This window comes from Cupressus sempervirens, chromosome 4 (assembly GCF_028749045.1).
Source record: "Cupressus sempervirens isolate cs-2001-9-10 chromosome 4, ASM2874904v1, whole genome shotgun sequence".
Lineage (NCBI taxonomy): Eukaryota > Viridiplantae > Streptophyta > Pinopsida > Cupressales > Cupressaceae > Cupressus > Cupressus sempervirens.
Genome location: NC_143121.1, coordinates 916,729,934 through 916,755,599, shown reverse-complemented (window position 1 = coordinate 916,755,599; position 25,666 = coordinate 916,729,934). Strand labels below are relative to the sequence as shown.

Below are 25,666 nucleotides of genomic sequence, written 5' to 3'. Positions count from 1 at the left end.
TCATTGAAACTCAAATTAAATATCTATCAAAAAATTCAAAATCTAAAATACACTGAAACTTAAATTAAATATCTATTAAACATATTTTTACACTGAACAAAACAAAAAATTTAATCGAATCTGACGAGAATTCAGAGTTGTTAGGGAAGAAAGAATGCGAGAACCGAATGCGTCGACATGGAATGGGGTGTTGGCAGAAAGACTTGTGCACATAGGAAAATGGAAAATATAAAAATGAAGAATGAAGTTTACGATTGCATCATGCGAGAAAACTTGTATTGAGTGGGCGAACTTATGGTGAATCAATTAAGATAGGCTGGCATTGTAAAATATGACAATATTATTTTGCACCAATCGTGTTGAGTTTTAAACTCTAATTTAATGTCAGATTTATTTAAGTTGCCAATTTAGCGAGGCAATAAAACGAAACGAAACGAAAAACGTAATGAGTCATGACGGATGTCCCACGTTTTAATAAAGTGAAAAATGGGCGACCAAATTGAACGGACGGGATGAATTTAATCGTCTTGCACGCATCAAAGACATCGTGGATCGTTGATTGACAAAGTTAGCCTTCGGCGTAATAAGATTTGATTGACAAAATCTCTCTACGTCGTATTATACGAAGAAAAAGCACACGGAATTTAAATGCTGGGAGAAATTAAGAGAGGTAATGTGACATGCAAATCCGATCACTGCAAGCCCACGTACGGATAAATTACCCGAAGAAAATGCCACTCGTCTCTTTTATTCATTTTAAAATACGTTATTTTGCAGAGGGTCTCTTTTGCATGGATCCTTTGGCGCCTTCTGAGCCGTTCCTTCTTTCTTTCGATTTGGAAAATTGCAATATGTGCTATTTTTTCTCGTCCAAAACGACCTAGGAAATCTGTTAGACGGAAAATCTATCCAGCTTCGATAAAACGTAAGAATCCCTGAAAACTAGTTTGATTTGGTGAATTTGTAGGTGGAGATTTTTGTTAGATTGTGCGCTTTGGCGTCTTTTTTTTGCGGTCGATTTTAAATCTTTGGTGTTTTAGCTGTGATATGGATTTTAAATCTTTGGCGAACGTCTTATTAATTTTTGTCTCTGTTTTTCTTGGTGTTCTTTGAGGCGGATTCGCATACATACTTTTGTGTTTGTTAATGTATATTTTGTGTTTACACGAGTCTTAAGTTTTATGTGTATATTAGGATTCATTTATTTTGGGAGTATACGTCACTGGATCTAGTGGTTGAAGAAGGTTTGTAGGGGATGGCTCAGAGTCGATTCATGCATTGTTGTCTCTGTAACGAAACGTTTTTTTTAAGGTGGACTGTTTTTTTAGTTGTTTTGGTTGCGGTTTGGAATGATTGATCGGAAAGAACGGAATGGTTTAAGAAGGTATCGGGGACAATTTTCTCTTATACATTATCAGCTAGCTGTCGATTTTGGTAATACTCCGTAGGTTTTCTAGGATATATGGTTTTTAAAATTTTGTTTGAAGGAGTACAGCATAGGGTTCGCCTGGTTGATAATTTTGTTCCAGGCGGATAATATTGGGTTTCGTGTTTGGAGGATACCCTGAAAGCCTGCAGAAGAAATAAAGAATTGTATTCTTTGTCTATTTGTCTATTTACAGTTCTGAATAGCATTCTGGCTTGCTTTTCTTTCCAGAAGCCATTGTAGTCCTTTGTAGAATCTTAGAGGCGTAATATGTTTGAGGTTTTCGCACTGCGTGCCTATTTGTTGACATTCTTTTGGATGTGTCTTTGTATTTTTAGTTATGACCGTATGAAAGCAAACTTCTTGATCCTTCTCCAGGGTAGTTTTTTCTGTGATTGAGTTGTTTGACTAATTTAAGACTGCGGATACCAAGTTGCTCACTCTACGTAAGAGAGTTGCACTATTTGTGTTTCTTGTTTTTGTTACTTTTGAATTGATTGATAGAGATAACTTACTGATTGATTGCTCTTTCTGGGTTGTCTTTATGAAGAGTTAGATCAGGATCTTCTGCACCGTCCATTAGCATGAACCACTTTCGTGCCAATTGGTGCTGGAATGCACTAAGTTTTTGTGGAATATTTATAGGCAGGAAATTGGGTTTGGGAGTGCTATATTCTATAAACAGAAGCTATGCCAGGGGATGCCGCAGCGGGGGAGATTCTTAAACAGTGGGTATGCAGTGTGGTATGTAGCATTTGGGGAGAATTGTTGGATGCTGGTTAAAGAAGAATTGTACGAGTTTTGAAGCTATCTGTTTGTTTGATGCGGACGAAAAAGCCTTCGTTTAGATGGGTGTTTGTACTATTCCCTCAAGGTTGTCATCGAGGAAGAGATTCAGAGTTAAGCGATTGATTTCTATGACTGGTACCTAATAACAGCAGTTTCTTCTATCTCAGTTTGAAGAAAAGAAAATTAAAATTCCTTTTGACTATTTCAATTTGAAAAGAAATTTGAAGTTCCTTTCATTATAACTCTTGTAGTAAGTGCTATAAATGCCCTAAGCAGCAATGGGTTTGCCTAGGCTGTATGGTGATGAAACTTCTGAGGAGGCTGCGATGCTGCCAAATAGCTCATTGGGAACTTCACCACAATTCTCTAGGATAAGCAGCCCTACCCATTATGGATCACCTGAAAGCCAAAGTGATCCTTTGGACAATGTCAAGATAATAGGTTATGTATCGGCCAATGCTAGAGGTATGTCAAGCGCTGTCACTGGGGATTTAGAAAAGAAAAATGTTTTTGAGTTCCCTAAGTGCTTGCACACCCTTACTCCATCAAGACTTGATCTCGATATTTCTTCAAACATTAATGCTAGGAGAAATGGAGTTGATGAAAAGCAGAGTAACCTGAAATTGACTCAAGGAATTACCAACCCAGCATCTAGAGTGGTAGGCTTTAAGTCTCCTAGTGATTTGTCCCCTAGCAATGTACAGACTGTGATGTCTGAAGGCTTCCAAAATCATTCATCATTCTACACATATGAAGACAATTCTAATTTGCCTCCACAGCTGATCAGGAAAAGAACACTTTCCCCTCTTAGTGGCATGTTTCCATCTGGCCATGGTGGGATTCTCGGTGGATATATTGAAAATGAAAGAAAAGATTTGCTGGTTCTTTCTGGAAGTTATGCTAATGCAATAAAAGGGGAACAGTACAGTGCTGACAGGCATGATTTCAAGAAAGCAAATTGTGCTGATTGTTCACCAAGCATGCCATTGCCTATACCGAGGTCTCATAAATGGGAGCATCATTCAAGTGCAGATCGCAATTGCTCTATTATTACAACTGATGGTCCTTTGCTTGATGGTGTGAAGATCTTAACCCCAAATTGCAATTTTTGGGATGGTTTCCACCAGCAGTCCCACAATAGTTTAAAGAAGAAAATTGCAGGCAGAGCAGTAGGTAGTAAATGTTCGAAATGCCTGCCTCTTCTTTCCTTGTCTCCTCTTGGGCCCAGATGTCACGATAGAATGAGATTAAACTTCAATGCCAAGCCTGAAAATGGTGAAGCAGCAGATGCAAATTCTCCACCATCAAGGAATCTTAATATTATACACGAAGAGTACCAGACAGATAACACATCAGTTTTGGATGATGAAATTATAATTGCAAGAAAGTCATTTCAGGAATTTGGAATATTCTATAAGGACTTATCGCCATCACCACCTCATGAGTATGCTGTTGATGGAACACAATATGGTTGGGAATCAACCTCGGTTCCTCAGACTGGGATTAATATACATAGAAGCTTTAGTGGGCTGCCAACGAGAAGGTCTCTTGTTGGGTCATTTGAAGAATCTCTTCTCTCAGGCAGGTTTTCATCTGGAAAAGCTAGTCAGGTTAGTTATTCAGTTTATTTCGGAGTCTGGGTTGTCTTCAATTTTGTTTTTGCATTTATGTTTGTTTAGTCCTAAGCAATGTTCGCATTTGCCAACTGTATTGCTTCAACTTTCTTGGTATAGATGGGAAGTGTTCTGAACTTTTTCACTGTCAGAAATTCTGGAAAACCATCTTGCACACAATGTGTTTAGTACTGCAGGCAATGTGTCTGTTATTTCTTACATATTGCTTTATGCAAGATTTGCTACTTTCCTAACAGTAACTCATTGATGGTAACTTTTTGTCTATTGCTTTGCTAGGCTTTGATTTCTTTGTGGCTAGGATTAGCTTTTGAGGTTTAGGTTAGTAGTTTCCAAAATCTGCTAAGCTCTATGTAATGATCATGGAAATGTTTCTCTCAACTTTGTGCCTGACAGTTGAATCTGGGACATATCTACTGTTACAGCACAAGTTAACATCATCTGCTTTCATCTGTTGTTTTGCAGAAAATTGATGGATTTCTTGCAGTATTAAATGTAAGCGGAGGGAGTTTTTCTCCACCATCACGGAAGCTTCCATTCTCAGTTACTTTTGTAGACGGAAATAGTTCCTTACTTTACTATGCATCTGTTGATCTGGCTGGAAATTTACCTCAAAGCAAGTCAAGAGGGAGCAGATCAAAGAAAAATGGCAACTATGAAGATTCTCGAGCTGCCAGGAGTCGTTATCGGATTCCTGTCAAAGGTCGCATACAACTGGTATTGAGTTATCATTCAAATTCTCGTCAAGTAGTAAGAAACCTGTTACAATGGTACGGGTTGATAGTCATCATATGAAAAGATTGTATTCATTATATGATCTGTTTATATTTTCTGTTTGGTTGATATAGCATCATTTTCATCATTGATTATTTTTCTAAATAGCTATCTTGTTTTTCTGTTTGGTTTGTTATTTTATGGATTCAGAATCATTTTCATTATTGATTCCTTTCTGAAATAAAATATGACATTCATTTTTATTTGTATGCATACTTCTTGTATCAACAGCCTTTTGATTCCTTTCTATCATTTTGAATTCTTCCATGTCCTCTATCAACATTTCAAATCACTCACAGGCATTTAATCATGAAACACAAGTTGCAATATTAGAAACCTTATGATATTGTTACCTTGAAGAAATTGATGGTGAAGGAAGCTAATCAAAATTATAAAGGTGAATTTTATCAGTCAACATAGAGGCCCTTAGGAGGTAAGATTATCACAAAATTCGAAGCTTTATGTGCAGTTATCTTCACACTTTCAAACTCCAAGTTTATGCATCAGTGCATGAATTCAAATTATACATCCATGGCCATTATTTTGGTGTATTGGAACACACTAGGTGGTGATTTGGATCTTATCCAGACACCAAAACAGTATGTGCAGGCTAGGAGATGGTATATTGTGACTGTACATATTAAAATAAATTAGAGACGTGCTAGCCAGTAAACAATTTCCGAAATAGTGAAATGTACAAACAATGCAGAGAGCCATATTCACATGATAACATTGACTAATAAACAACTCACCCAAAATCAAGTGGATACTGTGCACAATGACAAAACATTCAAAACAAATCATCCAAAATCAAGTGGACAGTGTGTGCAATAACAAAGCATCCACCTTGAACATATTCGTTATCCTTTCATTTGATACCTTGCTCGAGAAAGATATCTGTTGCTTTTTAATATAAAGCTTCACATTTATTTTTTTGCAATGAAGCATAAATGTGTCTGCCAAAACTGAAAACTGTCTCCCCTAAAGGGGCTGCATACACATAGCTACCCACGATAACATGCTGGACACAAGCCCTTGATAGGACTTCATAAATAGCAATCAATGCAGATTAAAGATTATTTGTTTCCATTGCACGAGTCATCAATTGATGGGAGGGGCTGCAACAGAGTTAGGCACGAGGCAATGGCAACTGAAGTCAGTCCCAAATATGTCCTTAAAAATGGTGAATACCGAAGTTAGCAAGTTCACTAGTATGCTTGTTCCTTTCTCTCAAATCATGTTAACTTAGAATTTCTCAAAAATCAAAATTATTCAATAATGGGTAGACTTGATTTAGAATTCTTTTCAGTTTCCATTTTTGAGGTCCATTCTTTCTATGAGCATTGATGGTAATTTGCGACCTGACTTCAATTTTCATCATGCTTAATTGTGAATTGGTTTGAAGACCTAGAGGAGCTAAAGCCTTAGCATTATTGTTTGTCCTATGTTCGAGACCCTTTAGACACAACATCAACCAGATAAGCTTCATGATTCCTTACTAGACAACTCCATCCTAGAGATGCACAAATTACCCCTAGAAGCCCCATGAAAATTTAATTTGCATTGCTAATGGGTGGAGGATTCCATTTGACATCTTTTCTGCATATTTATGGCAGGTTATCTATCTAACACCTAAAACGTGGAGAGTTTCAAACTTGACCAACTTTTGATCAACTTATTATTCCATGAAGTAAATGCCCTACTATTTTTGGAATGGTTTCTAGCATTATTTGTCATTGGATCTTTAATATCTCTTTCCAACTTGATAATGAAGTCAGCTTGAGGATTTCCTTCGGGACCTCTTGCCCCTTGGGGATGTTTTCTACTTACACTAGGTTTTGATATCTATTCCTTTTGGCTTCCTCCTTGGAGGGGTAGGGGCTTCAATTACTTCTTGATGGGCTGGCCTCCTTTTACGTCTCACAATAGCTTGCTGTAAACCTAGGCAAGACCTAAGTGATGGTCTTCAATTGTTTGAAAACCTCACATCTCCATTTTTTTCAAGGACATTGAGGTTGAGATTACTTCTTCCTATTCTTACTTGGGAGTCAAATTCTGTGGTCCCTGTTTCAATATGAGATTGGCCATGCAACCTTGAGTTAGTAAAGGGCTTGGTTCCTTGGCTATGCTTGAGAGATAGTGCTTCAAACATTATTTTCAAGGTACCATGACTAAGATGTCCCTCTTGGACTCTTTGGTAAGGTTGACCGTTCTTTGTAACTCTATTGTGTGGGGCCCTTCTCTCTTGGATTTGGATTGGGCTTCGGTTGAGAGAGTTCAAATCCTTGTTTGGTGCATTATCAAATGTTAGGTCCATTCCCACAATATTAACTTGGTCGAGATTGGGGCTCATGCTTTCAGGCTTGGGGCCATCTTGGACTTGGTCTGGTTTTTTCCATTGGATATAAAGCTTTGCAGATTCTTCAGAGGGGCATCACAAATATTCTTACCTGGCTTATTGCTCCTTCAAGGTGGTGGTAGGCTCTGATCCCGCTAGTAGAGCTTGCTGCTCATTAACTCAGGCCTCTATTCTTCTTGGTTCGATTGGGATTGTGATGGATCGCCTTCCCCCCCTATCTCTCTCTGGATGCCCATGCTCATCTCAATGCTTCCTAGTAGAAGTTGAATGAGTGTGTTAAGACTCAACAACTATAGATAGTATATTATCATGACCTGGAGTAACCCTCCGTGGGGGCTTTGCTTAAGGATGGCTTTCTACGTCGAGCACTTTATTGATATCCAAGACGGGGTCATTGCTTGTCCTTGGTACCTCACTCATCATTGGACTTGTACCCTTCACATCTCTTTGGGATCTTTTAGAGTGGGCTCCCACTGGCTACACATTCAGATAGATCACCAAATTGATAGAGGATAGAATCTATTGCCTCTGCGAAGACCCATTTTGTTGTCCATTGCCCTAGCTACTACGAGGTGAAGGGGAAGTTCTATTGTTTATTCAGAGAGTGTGGGTTCCTCTCTCCCTTCTTCAAATACACTAATCAACAATGTCTTGCACTTTATCTCTAAGAGGCCATATGACTTTTGGATTACACTCTGCAACTTCAATTCCCATCGACACTAACTTCTTAGTAGTTCATCACCTCCTTTTTCACTTGTGTCTCTTTCTCAGGGGACGAATTAGTCACTAAGCCTTCCCTTGAGCCACACCAAGTCTGTGAGACCTTGCAAAGGGCACACTTGGTAGTCTCACTCTATGTCCAATGACTCTTTGAGAAGGTTAGGGACACACCCTTGCTCTAGACCATATTCTTTTGTTCTAGATTACTACTTGTCTGTGAGGAGTATTTAGCTTTATTTTCCTTGTTCTTTTGCTTTCCTACTTGTTCTTTTTGCCTGCATTGTTTTGGTGCTCCTGTTGTTGGTTGTTGCCTTGTTGTACTCTTTTCAACCCATAGATCTTCATGGTCTCTTGGACATTAAGATAAGATTTCTTAGATCTTCTTTTTAGTCCCTTAGATCTCCATGTCTCTTTCCTACTTGAGTTGCTTGACTATCTTTAGTTGCTTGAGGTGTTTGTATGCTTGCTTGAGTTGCCTGCGAGCCTTCTTGGTTGAGCTAGTTGCTTGTATGCCTACTTGGTTGAGCTTGCTGCTTGAGCGATTACTTGTCATGTGTTAGCTGCCTTCCTAAGTGTTTACTTGTCATGTGTTAGCTGCCTTACTAAGTGTCTACTTGCCATCCTTGCCACTTCAAATTGTTATGCCATGTCATTAGCTATGTCACTAGTTGAGTATACTAAATTCCAATTTAACCAAACTAGTCCAACGGATGTGAAAAACGGCCAGATGTTACTCCTAGTTGCATTGTAAAATAAAATAAATAATCAGCTGGTATTAATCACCTAGGCGCTTCAAATGAAAAGAGAAAATGAAGACAAAATTAGTGTATGACTTGGTATCATCTTCTCAGAAATTGTTGATAAGTATCGCGACTTTTTTTTTGAGACGACAAAATTAGATTTGAAATCATGCGAAAAGAAGAGCAAATATTTTGTTTTGACTTGTATTTGGGGGAGTTATTATTCTTTGGCTTGCATGACAATCTTCATTGGTGTTGACGAGAATGAAAATTCAATATTGCATGTGTGTGTGGAGCAAGTAAAGATACACATTTATTAGTTGTGTTCATTGTTGAAGAGTGATCTTATTTTTTGAGCTTCTTTGAAAGACGTGTAAAATTGTTATAATTGCCAAAAAGAAAGATTTGACTAATTCTGGGTGGTTCTATTCAATGGATGAAGCGTGGTAGCTTGGCTTTTTGTAACATCCAATATTTCCCTAACCCTAAGTACCCTTATATTTTAATGATCAAATAGGCTATAAATTATGTTCACATGCATGGAGTTAACACTTATAATAGATTCACTGATTCTCGTGAAATGCCTTAACTAACAAATGAAAATTACTTACTTTATTTGATGACAAATACAAATAAATAGTGCGAAAGAGAGATCATTAACTAACTGAAACATTAACTATCACTTCATATAACTAGAAGGAGTAAATGAAATTGCATAGCTATATTTACGTATATCTAGCTGATCTTGAAATGAAGGATAAAGAAAAGTAAATACCAAGTTTGAACCATATTAGAATAAGAAAAATGCAACCCAAACTATCTTGTGCAAGTCTTGGCTCTAGAGGAGAGCAAAAACATTGTTAGAGGCTTAACCTCCCAAACACAGATCTAGTGCATTCCCTCTTACTCTTAGCTAAGAATGACCCTACCTTGTATGTTAGAAGGCACAGGAACAACATCTTGTCCTGCCACTTGAGCATCTTGGTGTTAGAGTGTCAACTATACAATTGCCTAGGCTATGAAATCCTTCCATCAGCCCATCTATCTGACTATAAGCTATCTTGACCTCTAGTGATCACAACAACAACATTTGCCACTAAACCTACCTTGGCTAGGGATTTACATGGACAATGTGCTCAATCACCCACCGCTTGACTTGACAACAAGACTATACCCTATTGCCCACCATGATCTGACTTGGTTTCCACCATGAGTTGACTAGGTTTACAAATTTAGTTCTTAAGTTTCTTTAATGCTTAATTGATCTCTGATTTCACTTCTGACTTGTAGGGATATTCCACATTTCATTGTTCTCAGCCTACACCTTTCATCTTGAACTTGCTTGGTCATCCTTGTTGATCCTTGGTGTGATTGTACATTTTTTATGAATAATTCTTCATAGTAATAAGTTCTCTGCCCAACCAAGGTCTTACATTGATATTAATGAAATAACATGACTTACAAGTATATCATTATCATATTGTATTGGTACTTCGTCTTGTCTTAGAGGCATATAATGTTACACCTCTGTACAAGAGTATACAACATGTGTTGTTCTCAGTTGTTTAAATCTAGAAAGAGATATTTGTATTTAAGATAGATAGAAAACATATTTTTCAACTCTATACCCAGACAGATATTTGAGTTTGGCCAGAAAATTCATCAAGCCAAAATCCTTTTGAAAACATTTGGAAATTAGATATTCTTGGATTTAATTCCGACTAGTAGAGATTTCAAATATATTCAAGTAATATAATTCATGATCGGCTCGATTATAGAGCTGTATAATCATGAGATTGAAATGGGAAATGCATTATAGAATACGACTTGGTGAGTTGTATGATCATGAGTATGTTGAAGAATATTTACTATCACTAATTATGTCCGTCGAGAGTAGAAGGAAAAAAAATGTAGATCTTTGAGTGGTATAAATTTTCTTTTTCGAGCAATGCTTGTTTTAGAGTTATAATGTTGTCTAAGAGGAGTTACGTGCATGGGTGACTTGAAAGGTGGTGGCATGAGTTACAATCTTGATTTGTACATGTAAGGGTCGAAAATGAGAGGCCAATGGACTCTATGTTATAATTCATTTTTTCACATAAAGAAAGAGAATATGAAGTCCTTCCCATGATTCATGATAATAATGGTTATATGATTTACACATGTTTGTATGTGTTTTGTATATATACGTACATACACGTTATATTTCAAATATGCGTATTTTGGCGCATGTTATAATTAAATATATGCATACATACGTATACATAGATATCACACGTGCAAATGTTCGTAAATATTACGAGTATCATTATAATAAATCACGTCCATGTACTAAGAAGAATTGCGGAGTCTTCCAATTCACAATCAAGGTAACAATTGTTTTTACTTAGCTTTAATGATCAAGTGAATATTTATGTATTTTATTGAACTTGACAACCTAGCTAGCTAATGGTGGACACTTGGTATACCCTTGCTTGCCTAGCCTGCTTTCCTATGACCATGGTGGTTTGAACTCATACCTGTTGACTCAGTTGTAGGTTGGTGCCCTTGTGCCCTATTCCCTCTCTGGCAATGCTTGCTCCCTTTGCTGTACTTCTACAATAAGAATTAACATGGTCAAAGCATACATTGTTCAAAGAAAATCTAGTTATCATAGCTAATAACCAATTTGATTAACCATTTTCAAATCATGTAATAGCATAACGACTAACTGACATCTACCATTTTACATGAACATAAGAAATAACCAATATTCCCATTCATATGAAATCACAATGAGTAACAAATTTTAACCAACCATTTCAGATTAGCTTAAAACATTAACGTCTAGATAAAGTTTCAAAATCATAAAATAGGGGGATGTAACACTTTTAGAAGTGAGGAGTTTTTTGGAATAAAATAGCAGAAAGTGAGGCATGAAGTGCTCAACTTTTGGTAGATATTCATATGTTGCATGAGAGAAAACATAACATCTTTCTGGGCTACAATAGTAATAACATGTCATTCTCTTAGTCAAAATCTGAGCAAAAGGAAAACAATGGGAATCTAAAGAGGCATGGAAGAAAAGGGGATGTTAACAATCCACCATGATCCTTGGGCTGTTCAAAGCTGACCCTCGGGTGCGATGAAAGTAATCTTGAGGGAGATTGGTTTTTGTGACAAACTAGCGAGGTTGTATCCAATTCCTTCGTTCTTGTATAGTGGATTTTTTTGCAGATAAGTCCTTTTATTATATCTAATATTATGTCTACTCGAGTTATATTTTAATTTGGCATATTTTATTTGAGTATTATCGGTTTGTGTTGAGATTATGCAAGTTTATGATTACCCTCAAAATAGTGAAAGTATAAAACATTAGAACTGCCATAGGTCAATAGGTATCGTTGCAAAGTTATGAGATTATTTGCAATTTTTGATATTAAAAGTGGTAAAAAATGGGTGATTGGCCCAACAGAACAAACAAGAGGCAAAGCCACTTGCAACCAACCAACAGTAAGATGAAGTCCAACTTAGACAATACCCTTCTTTAACATAAAAAAACAACCAGTACTGAATGAAAATCAGTCAGATAACTAACTTATTAGCTATCAACAGACAACAATACGAGATAGCATCCATAAACAATAAATTATCGAAAGTACTTAACAAACTGCTACTACTAACAACCATCATAAGAGTCTTATAATAAAAGTTTTTAAACTACCACATAGGGTAGGAAGATGACCATAGAAAAACACAAAAAAACAGGTGCTGAAGGTAAAACCTCATTTTCCCTTGTCCCTTGGGAGGGAGGTTTAGACACCAAAACTCGTAGCCAATCATTAGCAAGTAAGCTGTAGAGATGCAAGGAGCTGCTTTCCTCTTCATTAACCGTGCCTTTATCCTTTTGCTAGTGGAGAAGTTGGAGGGTTGTTGCCGCTAGTGCATGATCTTGACCAAGAATTTTGCTAGAATGGGGAAATTCATGTCCAGGTTCGAGATTGTTCCTTTCAGATTCTCTATTTCCTTTTTGAGACTTATCAGATCCTTATTTAACAAACCTCGAGCTTGATCCTTAACATTGTCATACATAGTAGGAGCTTCTTGCAGAGTGCGGAGGTTAGGGGGTTCCATTTTCTTATCAAGTTGGGGGATTGAAGGTAAGGGAGGTAGAAGTAGCAAGAGCTAGCTTGGAAAGGGGTAGGCGGCCGTCATGGGGGAGGAATCCATTAAACCCTTGACACCCTTCTTGGTGAAAAGGTCCACTGTTTTCATTTTAAAACCAGCAGAAACATGAGTGATTCCTGTGCTCGTAGTTGAAGCATTAATCCTCGGGGAGGATTTGCCACTCCTTAACTCCGAACCCTCGGTCTCAATATAATTTCCCCACTTATCTTTTTCTGTTTTTTTGGCCTTACTTTCCTAATTTTCCTTGGACTCAGAGTTTGAGTTCACCTCCTCTGGAGTGGGCTTCCTATCCGCCATTTGCTTCTTGAAAGGGTTGGAAACAATTTCGTGGGAGTGCCTATGCCCACCTCCCAACTCCGAATAAGGGTCCCCCAAATCAATAGAAAGTTCAAGCTTAGGTTTCTTATTGGATACAAAAACAATTGGGGTTTGCTTATGTTTTTTGCCATTGGAAGACAAGGAATCCTGAGGGGAAGGGTTAATGAATGCAAAGACAATGACAAAGTTGGTATTAGGCACAATGGGAGGTAACAGGACAATGTTGTGGGAGAGAAATAGAGAACGATGGAAATTGTAGAGGTGGAGAATAAGGCCCTGGTGAAGGATAACAAAGTTTTTACCCAATTCTCTGCATTCCCTAACCTCCATAACTTGAGGCTTCGAGATCATGAAGCAGAAAAAATGAAATAAAAATCTTATCGTGATATCTGAAATGATTGAACAAGGGAAAATAATAGTAGTAGCTTAGCCCAAACCGACCTTCCAGTGTAAGGTAATTCATAATAAAAAAATAGACATCATTCCATGGCTTAGGGAGCTTTTCTCTAACAAAACCATGCAAAAGAACCTTATGAGATTGGTCTCGTTTGTAACCTTAGTGACCTTCCATTTCTTGCCCTTTGTGGAAAGCCTAGTGGCATGAGCGATAACCTCTTTGTTAATCTTGAAGGTGGTACCATCAATGGTGACTTTTCTCTCATTCCAGGTGTTTACAAGTTGTATAGAGAACATTTCATCATACCCTTCCATGGCTTGCATGAAAGTCAGAAACCCTTCCTCATATATATGGCCATCCAGGCACAAGGATTTTGGCGCCATTCATCTTCAATTTTTTTGGGCTCAACCATCACCATTTCCTTGCCCATATCTAAGTCCAACCTAGTATCTTCTAGCACCTCTAGCATGAAGTTGGAGAAAAAAGAATTATAGGAATAAAGTTCAAAGTAAGAATCACATAAATACAACTTGTTGAAATGAAGCATACAAGTGAGGGTAATGAATATCACAACCAAAATCATCTCCTTAAAGTTATTGCTCGAAATGGGGCAAAAAGTATTTACATGATTGTGGTACAGAGCCACATTTGAGGAGTCTTTCCAATTAAAACAAATCTCAACGGAGTTTTTTTAGAAATCGAGCATAATGGAAAAAGTAGGAACTTCAATTTCATAATTAAGATGACATCTTGAAGTGTACATAACGACAACTCTCTAAATCTTAATTACAAGGATCCATCCATTCAAACTATAAATTATCACCGTAACTCGTCAAAAAAAAGCCGATGCTGCAAAACCTACTGGAGAAACCATGTATTTTAATCATTATGAGACATGCTTCATGGCTTTTCACTCTCACCGAGAGTTTGAATTTCCGTCGAAAGGGAAGCCATCTGTCTCCAACACTTCACGCCTTCCATCCCTAGGCCAAGCTCTATTAGCAACCTTGTTACCTTCTCTATAAGTGTGTTGAGTCATAGTTTCCTCTAGCCTTAGCAAGGATAGGACAAATATCTATTAGCACACTTGCAATGGACCTGTTGTGATGTGCAGCCTTATTAGACTCGGAGGTTAATTTCTCTCACTTTATTCAATGTAGTTCCCCCCCAGATTATTACTATGGGGGTTTGGGGGTAGTGCCCCCAAGATAGGGTCCTAGGGCAGAGCCAACCCCAGGTGCGCTCCCTATCATAGTACAAGGTGGGGTCGAAAGGCAATGCCCTTGCGGGGGTTTTCAGGGGTAGCATGCTCAAAGGCTTTAATGACTTTATGATTGTAAAAGGTGTTGGCTGCTAATTTTCCATTGGAAGACTTACTCTAGCCCTAATTTTGTAAGCAACAAAAGGCTTGTATAAAATGGCTTAGGGTTAGGGATTTCATTATGTATGATGAGATTGTAGCTTCTTGCGACGGTATTGAGTTGTAAGGGATAGCAGATTGTAATCACTGGATAATAATAATATTGGACTTACTGTTGGTGGACGTATCCTAGGGATTGCATGAACTACGTTAAATCTGTGCCTTGTGTTCTCTTTTGTGCAATTTATTATTTTATGATATTGGTTATATTTGCATGTAATTGTTATTTCTGTCCATGGTTAATCCTAATAGGACCAACCTGCGATTGACCGTGCATTGACAACAACAATCACAATTTTGGAATCACCCTGCACTAAGATCTCACTCCTCCTCGTAGAGGTAACTAACTTGAGACTCCAATACAAATATTGCTAGAATTGGAGCCAAAGTTTCGAGAAAAAGCTAGGATGAAATTCCTTCTGCCATTGTGAACAATCCCCCCTTTGGTAGCCACCCCAACTTTGACAACTGCTTCAAAATTGAGTTTGAATCACTCCTGGGGAGGAGTCCACTTAGTGTTAGCCCTAGTAATTAGGTTTGAGTTGTCATAATTGTGAAAAGAGTCAAGGAGCAACAACTCTAGAGCCACTTGGCAATCCCTTAGGGAGGGGGGTTTGGTGTATGTGCTTCTAGTTGTGCCTGCACAAATGCTAGGAAGACCTAGCTTGTCTTCTTTAAGGATTTTAATCTCCTCTAGGATTAACTAAGACCATATCTAACTCTTCTCTAAGAGTCTCTCTCCTTGTGCTTCACCTTGAAGGACAATCACCTTGTTGTTTCTTCAATGCTTTTTCATACACTTAGAAGGCACTAAGTGTCATCTCTACATAAATCTTCATGCTCATTGCAGGGGTGCCAAACATGTTGAAAACATTCCATTTGTTTCCATTTGAATCCATCTTGAAGGATCTCCAATCCCTTTTCTATCGAGTTCAATACTTAAGTCTTTAGAAAGCCTAACTAGACCTAATTCCATTAGCCCTTGATAGGGTCTTTTTCCACTTTCCTGCCAAAACTTCCCAAACAACTTGGAAAACTAATTCCACATTTGAGTACCCTTTTGGATTTTATAAAGGATTCAATAGGTTTTATACTCCTAGGTCATTTGTACACAAGATTCCTAGTATCTAGGTCAAATAGGGCTAAAAAGCCTAATTTATAGGACCTCACTGGTTTCTTGTTCAAAACCCACTCAAATGCATTGATAGTCTCTCAATCCTCCTAGCATATCAAGATATGTTCATATCACACCTGGAATTGTACTTGTTTCGTATTGTACTTTAATCCCTTGCATTAAATCTTCAACTGTTCACTGTTAAACCACTAATTGGGCACTCTAAGTGATCAAGCCTAGGGCTTGATCTTAAAAATAGCAAACCAAATCTTCATGACTCCTAATTCTAAATATGTACTGACTAATGGCTCCCCTAAAACATTCATCTACCCTTAGGAAGATCTTGTGGTTAGATTTCGTTGGGGAGCCATAGAAAGACAAATTGGTCAGGACAGGACCGAGAAACTCTCTAAAACTAAAACAATTTATTCAAAGCACTAAATCAACTCCAACCCACTTGCTTAGTGAATAAAAAAGTCTTGAAACTATCTATCAACACTAATCTAACACTAAATCAAAGCATTCAATCCATTAGATAGCATTGTCACACTGAAAAGCTCAGTAAGTTCACACAAGCAAAATTGTAGAGCTCTATTGCTGTTCACAAACTTAGTTACAATACTCTCTACCTTGAGATTCAAGCTTGAGAGAGTCTTAGAGGTCATTCTCAATGTTTTTAGGCCTTGTTAGTTGATCCCCCATTCCTATCTTTTAGGGTATCCAATGTTGCCAAGTTGCATGCAGCATTTGCAATAAATTGCCAATGTTGTCATGACAACTTTTGGCATCTTTTACATTTATTTGCCTAGCTAGAATCTAGGGCCTCTAAGCCATGTAGTTCAAAGAACTAACTTCTTAAATGACCTTAAAGCATCTTTTTAACATCTCGCATGTGTTTAGGACACATTTACAACTCAAATCCCAACTTTAAGCTTCTAAGGGTAAGCTATAAAAAACAACTAACAATGACTAATTGGTGACCTTAGTTCTAACACTAACTTACCTAGTCCACATCTTGCAAGACCTTCGAAGGTCCAAATCAAACACACAACTTCTCTGACTTGGCTAATGTTAGATACAAGCTAAAAATGTCAAAGGAATTGGAGGTTAGCCTAGGCACTCCTGCACCAAGGTTGGAGGGCTTCTTCCAATTGGAAACAATAACATTCTTTTTCAGCAGTTTGACAACCATGAGGGCAATCACCTTTGTACACTTCTTCGTATCTCTAAATATCCTATTGTTCTTTTCTTTCCAAATGTTCCAACAAATGTGTAGGGGGATCAATTTTCATAAAAGCTGGGTAGGCTGATGGGCAAAAGGGAACCTCCGACTGAGCACAAATTGTCAAACACTGATACATCCCAAATATTTGCTTGATTTAAAAATAAATCATTATAGCTGTTGAAGTTATAAATGAAATTGAGTTGGATGGGTACATTTTTATTTATTTTGATTTCATGTGAAAATGAAGTGATTAGTTGTTTGTTATGGTTTTTATGAAATTGAAATGTTGGTTACTCGTTATGCCCTTGAGGAATTGAAATTACGATTTCATTATGATTTTATATGAATGACAAGTGATAAGCTAGTATGAATATTGATTTTAATTAAACAATTTGGAAATACGTTATTACCTTGATAAATTCTTTTTGTAGGAACACGAAAAAGGGGGGAAGCATTGCCACAAAAGGAAAAGGCATGAGGGCATCACCTACCATTAAGTCATTAGGTATGGGGTCTAAGCCACCTTGGTTAGGGAAGCTAGACTATGCAAGCAAGGTCATACCAAGTGATCACCATGAACAAATTGGTCAAGACACTTAATAAAATAATAAAATAATAAAATAATCAAAGTGGAACAACTTATCATCTATATGCTTGTAGACAATTTCAGAGCTTCCGGCATGGCAAAACATGCTTTAATCCAATGATACCATGGTACCTACACATGCCTATACGTGTGCACACATATACATGTACACATGCATATATTCCATATGATTTATATGATCGCATATGTTTTATACATAATATACGTATGCATTTGTATACGTGTACTTACATATGCAAGTATGGGTGGGTGCAAATGATACCCCTGTATTAAAACATTAAAGGAATACTTATGTCCAACTTATCTCAACAATTTAATTTATTAATTCCAAGTTATGGCAATATTATAATTATATTTGTGCAATCGGCCCATTACATTTTCCGTGGCCTATTTTAATATGGAGCCATTGCTTTATCGACCACCTTGTTATGGTTCTTGAGCGTAACCTATTTTGATGCCACCTTTTCTTCTTGCTTGTAATCGAGCATGCATTTTGCAAGAGACAAGCTCATTATATACGATGGATGGATACCGAGTAGACTCTTCTTTATCAACGATTTCCTCGTCTCACCTCCGGCTTATTCCCTCTGCATTCTACCTTCTATAGCAGTATTGAGCACCATACTTTCCATTGGAATTTCTATGTACCAGCTATCACTGCTTTATAGTGTCATGAATACAAATTGTTTTCCATACCCGGCTATCAATACTCTTATAGACTGCCATAAATCATTATTCTGGAGATCGCATATTACATACTTAATGCTCGGCGAATGCCATAAGTCTATCATCATTTGATTGTCCCAACCCCAACAAGGAGCCGTAATAGGTGGTTCAGATCTCCAATAACATAAGGAAGGAGATAATACTTTCACTAGGTTGTACATTCTTTCATTTTGCTTATTTTCAATTTTTACATGATACGGCTCTGAGATCTTTGGTTGGAGATTGATGGAATTTTCTTCATAATGTAGTTAGAGCATGACTCCAAGTGAGCTGCCATTTTCTCATACATCTGATTAAGTAACAAGATGCATAAGAAGTCTGAATTCTCTGTTACTTCTGTGACAATGTATTTTTTTTTTCAGAACCTTGTTTTTATATTGAAAGAATTCTCTATTCAGGGGCTTTTTTTTGTATGCCTTTGAGATAGGGGAAGGCACTCGTATAATGTCAAGCAATGGTTATAAAAACTTAAAAGAATTAGTTATAAATGACTGTTATAAGCCTAGGTCGGGTAGAGAATTCAAACTGTGGTAAAACAAGATCGATCAATGTTAAAAGTAACCGCACCGGGATTCATCTAGGATGACCAACAAGGTCGAGATGAAGAGTGTGGGTTTATAACAAATGAATAGTGGTTTATACTTGCAAGACAAGAGAAGGAAATCATAAGCAAACAAACAATTAATAAGTTTAAGCAAATAATCTTAGGTAATTAGTTCATGGTGATCAAATTGTGTTAATCGTATTGTCAAGTCGAGTAGTGGGTAATCAGGCATGTTGTGTCCATATAAATCCCTGCCAGGGTAGGTTTAGTGGCATGCTTGCTGTTGTGATCACTAGAGTTCAGGGTTGCTAGCAATTGGCAGATAGGTTGATGGAAGGTGTCCACAACCTAGTTGGCTGCTTATTTGACACTCTAACACTAGGATGCTCAGTGGCAGAATAGGGTGCCCCATGCCTATTCCCGGGTAGTGAGGGCCTTTTTTAGTAGAGATTGTGTGGGGATACCTTTTTTAGTAGAGATTGTGTGGGGATACTAAGGGTCTGCAGTTGGGAGGTTAAGCCCTTACCAATGCTTCTCTTCACCAGATGCCAAGGCTTGGACAAATACATTAAGTTTTGGATGCATTTCATCTTCTGATAGCAGGTATTTTACCTTTATGTACTTTCAGCTTCTGCAGTTAATTTAGTTATTTCCTTTTCCTTAAATAGTTACTTCTACTATTTCCTTTCCTTAAATAGTTAATTTAGTTATTTCCTTTTACTTAAATAGAAATTAGTTACTTCCGTTATAGCTGTTAAATTCTTTCAATTGATTATGAAAAGTACTCATTATGTCTATATCTTTTCAGATGAATATGAAAAGTAGTACAAATTATTGTAATTTATCAATGTTTTTAAAAAGGTTAGGAAAATTGGATGTTACAAACACTCCCACCAACACCCACGAGGGCAAAAATTTCGTAAGGATGATGGCCCAAATTTTTGAGAGAAAGGGGCAGGAGACAAAGAGGTGGTAGATGTCCTCCTTCACCTGCTTGCAAATAACACATCTGTTAGGAAACTGAAAGCCTCACATTCTCAATTTATCAATAGTCAGAATTTTCCCATGCATAGCAGCCCAATTAGAAAAAATTAATCTTTGGTACCAATTGCTGGATCTAGACATTTTTTTCTACTTGGGAGGTGTTGCCTCAAAGAAGACCAAAGGAAGATAGGAGGAGTGGACAAAGAACTCCCCTGATCGGCATTTATCCCAAGCGAATCTATCATGATTGGGGGATTCAAGGATTATGATACAATTGACCAACTGGCGGAGTTCCTTAACTAATTCAAAATCTTGAGGACTCCACCGTAGAACCACATCGAAGAATTTCCAGTAGTGGAGGGGGGAGATATAGTCCCTGATTAGAGGCCTGAAATGGTCCTTCATGATATTGATAACATGATAGAACTTACTAAAAATAAGAGGCTCGCTGTTACATCCCAAATTTGCCCATTATATTTCATGTGAATTACAATTGGATAGTTAAAACAATTGCAAGTTATGATCAATTTAAATAATAATGGTTGATCGTTAACAATTGAAAGTTATGATCATGTGAAATAATAATGGTTCATCATTTTGATTCATGTGAAGATGACTTGTTAGTTGTTCGTTACAATTTAATTGAAAATGAAAATTGATTATTTTACAAGAAGTTACAAAAATAGTTGTTTAGTAATGGTGGTTAGCCGTTGTGATGATTATGAAATAAATTTTGATTATAGTTATCTTGATTTAAATTGAGGAATATGTTATTATCATGGGAAAATTCTTCTTGGATGCAGGATAAGACGAAGAGGTGAAGTATTGCTAAATGAGAGATAAGGATTGGGGCACCAAAAGCCCATTAATAAGCTATTGGGAATGGATTCTAACCATCTTAGTTAAGGATTTAATGACTAAGGAAAGCAAGAGTATACTTTGGACAAACATGAGCTACCTAGTCAATTCATAAAACAAGAAAAACATTAAACATTTAAGTAACATAAAATTGTTACCTTTTTATATTAGAGATCGTTGAGTAGTCATTTGAATACACACACACACACATGTAGGTGCAAGTACAGATGTTAGAAGTAACATGGTGTCTATATATATGTGCATAAACCAATATATTGAAACAAAGAATTATGTGATTAAATTTATTCCCCCCACCACATACGTGCACACACACGCACACACATGTACAAATAGAGGTGGCACAAATAACAAGATGCCAATATTATAAAATCATAAGGAAGAATAATTTTATGTATATCTTTAATATGGGCTCCATATTGTTCGAGCGATTGCCATTTTCATATCCGCTCATAGCCCTTTTAAAAGTTTAAATCGACGAAGTTACTTTTGACTGATAGCTGGCCATATTGCCACTTTGGCTTCTTTCTTGTAACTGAGAATACATTGGTGGATGGTCTTATTTATTTTGCACTTTCCATAACCATGCGGTCACTTCTTCTCTTGTTGTTTCCCCATTTCATATATTCTGAAAAAGTCCTTACGGCTTGAGCTGAATTTGCAATCATATAGGGGTCATTGAAAACCTCTGCAACCACAAAAGAATAGAAGAGGCTTCAGCCTTGTTGTCCTTTGTTGCAAATAATTCCAATTAGTGTCTCATCGCATCATAACCAATATTCTCAAGCCGCGCAAGGCAATGTATCAATCTACTTCAGGTTATGCAACCATTGTTCTTGTTTAGTTGCTATATATACATTGTTCAATGTTGATATTGATTGATGCAAAAGTGCTTAAATCAAGTTTCGATATAGATGTTGTTCATTGATGATATTGATTGACACAAACAACGGGCTTGTTAACTTGCTATAGAATGTTTGCCAAATGAGCTATTATGTAATTTTTGAACATCTTTGATGCCAGGTTTATAGAATGTTGCTGGAAATACAGTCCTGCGAATATCCTAAATTGATTTGAAATCTTTGAGAATATTTTTGTGTCTACTTTCCTTGGCATTTCAAGGGCATGAAGTATTTTATAACAAGTACGATTTATTGTTGTGCATAATATTCGATCTGACTTGTACAGAGGTATTGACTATACGTCTCAGAGATAAGATCAGCTTGAGATGTTAAAGAATTCTGCATACTCAAACAACTACTTGCTTTGTACATGATCTCGGGATCTCCTAGGGGATGCACCCAAGAGCAGAAGGGTCAAACAAATAATGGGTGGGAGGAGAGACATTCTTGTAAGAACAAAAGAAAGTCTGAAAAGAAAGTGATTAAATTGTAAAAACTGTATGAGTTATATCGAGTCTGCTCATGGTTGTCCAATATATATTCTTGTTGTCATGTCGAGTGGTGGGTGATCGGGCACAATTAGTAGCCCATTGAAATCTTTGGCTAAGGTAGGTTAGTGGCATGCTTGTCACAACAATCACTAGAGGTCAGAGTGCTAGTTGACGGAGGGGAGGTTGTTGGAGGATATCCATTGCCTTATCTGTTGCTTAGCCGACACTCACTGAAATGCTCAGTTGGCAGGACCATAGTGCCCCGAGCCTAACCTTGAGGTAGGGAGGGCCTTTTTCGATTATTGAGATTGTGTGGGGATAAGTTAAGCTAATGCCAATGCTTCTCCTCTTCACTAGATGTTGAGGCTTACTCAATAGAGTGGTTGTCGTCTGCTACATGTATGGTACTTGTTCCTTATATATTTCATTTTCATAATTTAGTATCACCTTGATTTAATTGATATATCATTACATTATTTGTGATGATTGTAATACACTGGAAAGTAATTAGTAATGGAAGTTATAGTAGTTTCCTTCCATGTGAGCTAGATTAGTTCCTTACTAGCTTTTGTTTCAATTTCGTAAAATGTAATTAGATGACGGATTTCCCTTTCATGTGAAGTAACTGATATAATTACCATCATGTCATTCTCTTATGAAACTAGATATACTTTCGAATACGATTCTTCATTTGGTTTAGATAAATGGTATGTTACACTTGCCACCCATCCAATCATCCTCCCAAAAATTGATTTTATGTCCTCTATTCACCAACCACCTCAGACCTTGATACAAGGAGGTTCGATTTCTAACCACATTATTCCAAATCTTGGAGCCTATTACATCCCAAATTTTGACCTAATTTGAAATATAGCCGTTGAGGTTCACATGAAGTCAGTTGGCAGTTTAATTTGTTATAATCTGGCGTAATGGTAAGATAGTTAGTCGTTATGATTTCAAGTGAAGATGATATGCTAGTTGATCGTTAATCACAAACTCGTGGAATTGAGATGAAGGTTAACTGTTATGATTATTTATGATTAAATAATTAATAATTTAACTACAGAGAAATTCTTTGCAATAAGCATGTCGAAGGGGTGGAATCATTGTCAGAAAAGAATTAGACAAGAGCGTCACCATCACTAGGCAGATGGGTAGAGGATCTAGCGACTTGGAATAGGATACAACTGTGGAACCGCATGAGTTATTTAAATAAATTAATAAAATAATTGAGTTAAAATATAAAACACATCTCAAAGGATTTAAATTTATCTTTCATCATATTATTTTGATAAATATTTATATACGCGCTTATAATAAAAAATAAAATGATTTGGCACCATTATAATTTAATAATTAATAAAGTGATGTTACATGTAATGTACATATAAGATTATAATAATGTTCAAATTATAATAATTGAATTATTATAATTTTCGAATTTTAATCTTCCAATTATATTCTCTTCTTTTTATTTTTCTTGCCTTTAACTGATTAATATTTGGCATGTTTAATTGAATTTATGTTTTTGAATTCGTATAGTCATCTTGGGAATTCAAATGGCTTCTTTATAACTGATGGGAGCCAAATAGTCACGATTCATCCCTTGTATGGAAGCCGTGGGATATATTTTCATTCACCTTCCATTATTATTTGCTTGGCTACGTTTTTCTTTCTTTCAATCATCTTTTAATTATCTTGTGAGTCGGGTTAGGAAGGAGAAAACTCGCATATCTGACTTTCTACTATTTCATGGTACCCGATTTATATGGCCTCTGAGTTTTATATCTTTACAAGATGTCTGAGATTTAGTATTTGTTGATGGATGACTCTTCCATTTTGTATCGTCAGTTCTTGGTTCTATTGTTGTTAATCTGAATTGAGATAGAAAGCCATTGTTTAAGTCTTTCCATATACTCGACTTCCTGTATGCAGTGTTTTATATCCTTGCAAATTGATATTTCCGCCTTCTGCTCCTTGAAATTTCTAACTTTTATTTGTGACAATTTCATGCAATATTGTTTGTAAAGCTTGTCCAAGTACTCTGCTGTATAGGTATACTTGCTGAGGATAAGCATTGAAGTAAGTCGAGAGGGAGCCGATCAGATTTAAGTTCTTACAAAGAATGCATTTCAGGTCATGGATTTTCCTTCCAAGGTTTTAAATGAAATTCTATAGCAGTCGGCTAGGAACGATAACTTTCTTCTTATTATTAGTTTGCTGAATAAACCCGGAGATTCATAAAGAACCTTCTCCTTATTTTTCAATATCATTTAAATGATTTCCATAACAGCCGAGTAGGCTCACAAGATTCTTTCCTTTCTAAATTTATATCAAAGATACAATATGAATTTTGCTGCATATTTCATGTCTTTGTTATCAATTTCCTTCTTTAGACCTTCATAATAATTTCGATACAACCCTTATGGAAGCACTTTTACAAATGCATTAAAGTCTAGAATGATATATATATTTTTCCAAATAGTTTTAAGAACATGATCTTTCTAGTCACAGTTGTACTAAGTAGCGAAACTATGCATAAAGCGGATTACAGCAAGTTCCAATATTTAATATGATGATATCTTGTTGAATTTACTGATTGACCTTCTTTAATTTAACTTTGTTCATGGCAAGTGTTAGCCAAGTAACCAAAGTATGGGTCCATAAATCATTAAACCTCTGGATATAGAATTAAACAATCAATCCCGAAATCTTAAAAAAACATAATTATGTAATCCCAGATTGTGATAAGCTGGAACATATGTTAATTATGAAACAGATGAAGGTCAACAGAAAGAACTGGTTATTCTGAGAATTCCTAACACCTGGGACTCACTCGACTGTGTAGCCAAGAAGATGGGTGATGAGGTGAGAGAAAGGAATCATCAATAACATGAATCAGTATCAGATATGACATAACAACAATTATCATTTTTAATATGAATTACTTAATAGCTCATGCATAATCCTATTATTGTAACCTCTTGTTGCCAAGTCGTATGGTGTGTTTAATACTTGGATGCCCAGTGGATGGCAAGATGACCCTTGTCTGTTTCGGGTAGGGAGGGCCTTTCTCGTTAGAGATCGTGTGGAGATAAGATTTGGTCCGAGGTTGGGTGGTTAAGCCCCTGACAATGTTTCACCTCTCCCCAAGATGTCAGACGTGCGTCAGACAGAGATAAGCTATGTATTCAATTGGTTATCGGAAACATGTATTATCACTTTTATTTATGAGGAGGTAAGATTAATTGAGTTATTTCATCATTCCACCTAGATGCAAGAGATAGATTTTATGGATTGTTTTTGATTTATATGAATATAAGTATATGTTCTAAACTTGAGTTATTGTCACAATTAAGTAATTGGAAGGAAAGGAATCTGAAGCCCTAATTGATTGAGAGATGACTGGAACCCTAAATAATACAGTGGTATCGAAAGCCCTAATTGAATAAGTGG

The 25,666-nt window shown here is 36.7% G+C and overlaps 1 protein-coding gene across 1 annotated transcript in view; it reads left to right on the top strand.

Annotated features, from left to right (window-relative positions):
• Positions 1 to 694: 694 nt before the first annotated feature.
• The window catches only part of LOC149564389 (uncharacterized), a 72,673-nt gene continuing 47,701 nt past the window's right edge, over positions 695 to 25,666 (top strand). The window contains exons 1-3 of the mRNA XM_089827437.1: positions 695 to 925; positions 1,977 to 3,825; positions 4,312 to 4,563. Coding sequence (XP_089683563.1) covers positions 2,494 to 3,825; positions 4,312 to 4,563 — 1,584 coding nt within the window. The 5' untranslated portion in view covers positions 695 to 925; positions 1,977 to 2,493. The remainder of the gene's footprint in view (positions 926 to 1,976; positions 3,826 to 4,311; positions 4,564 to 25,666) is intronic.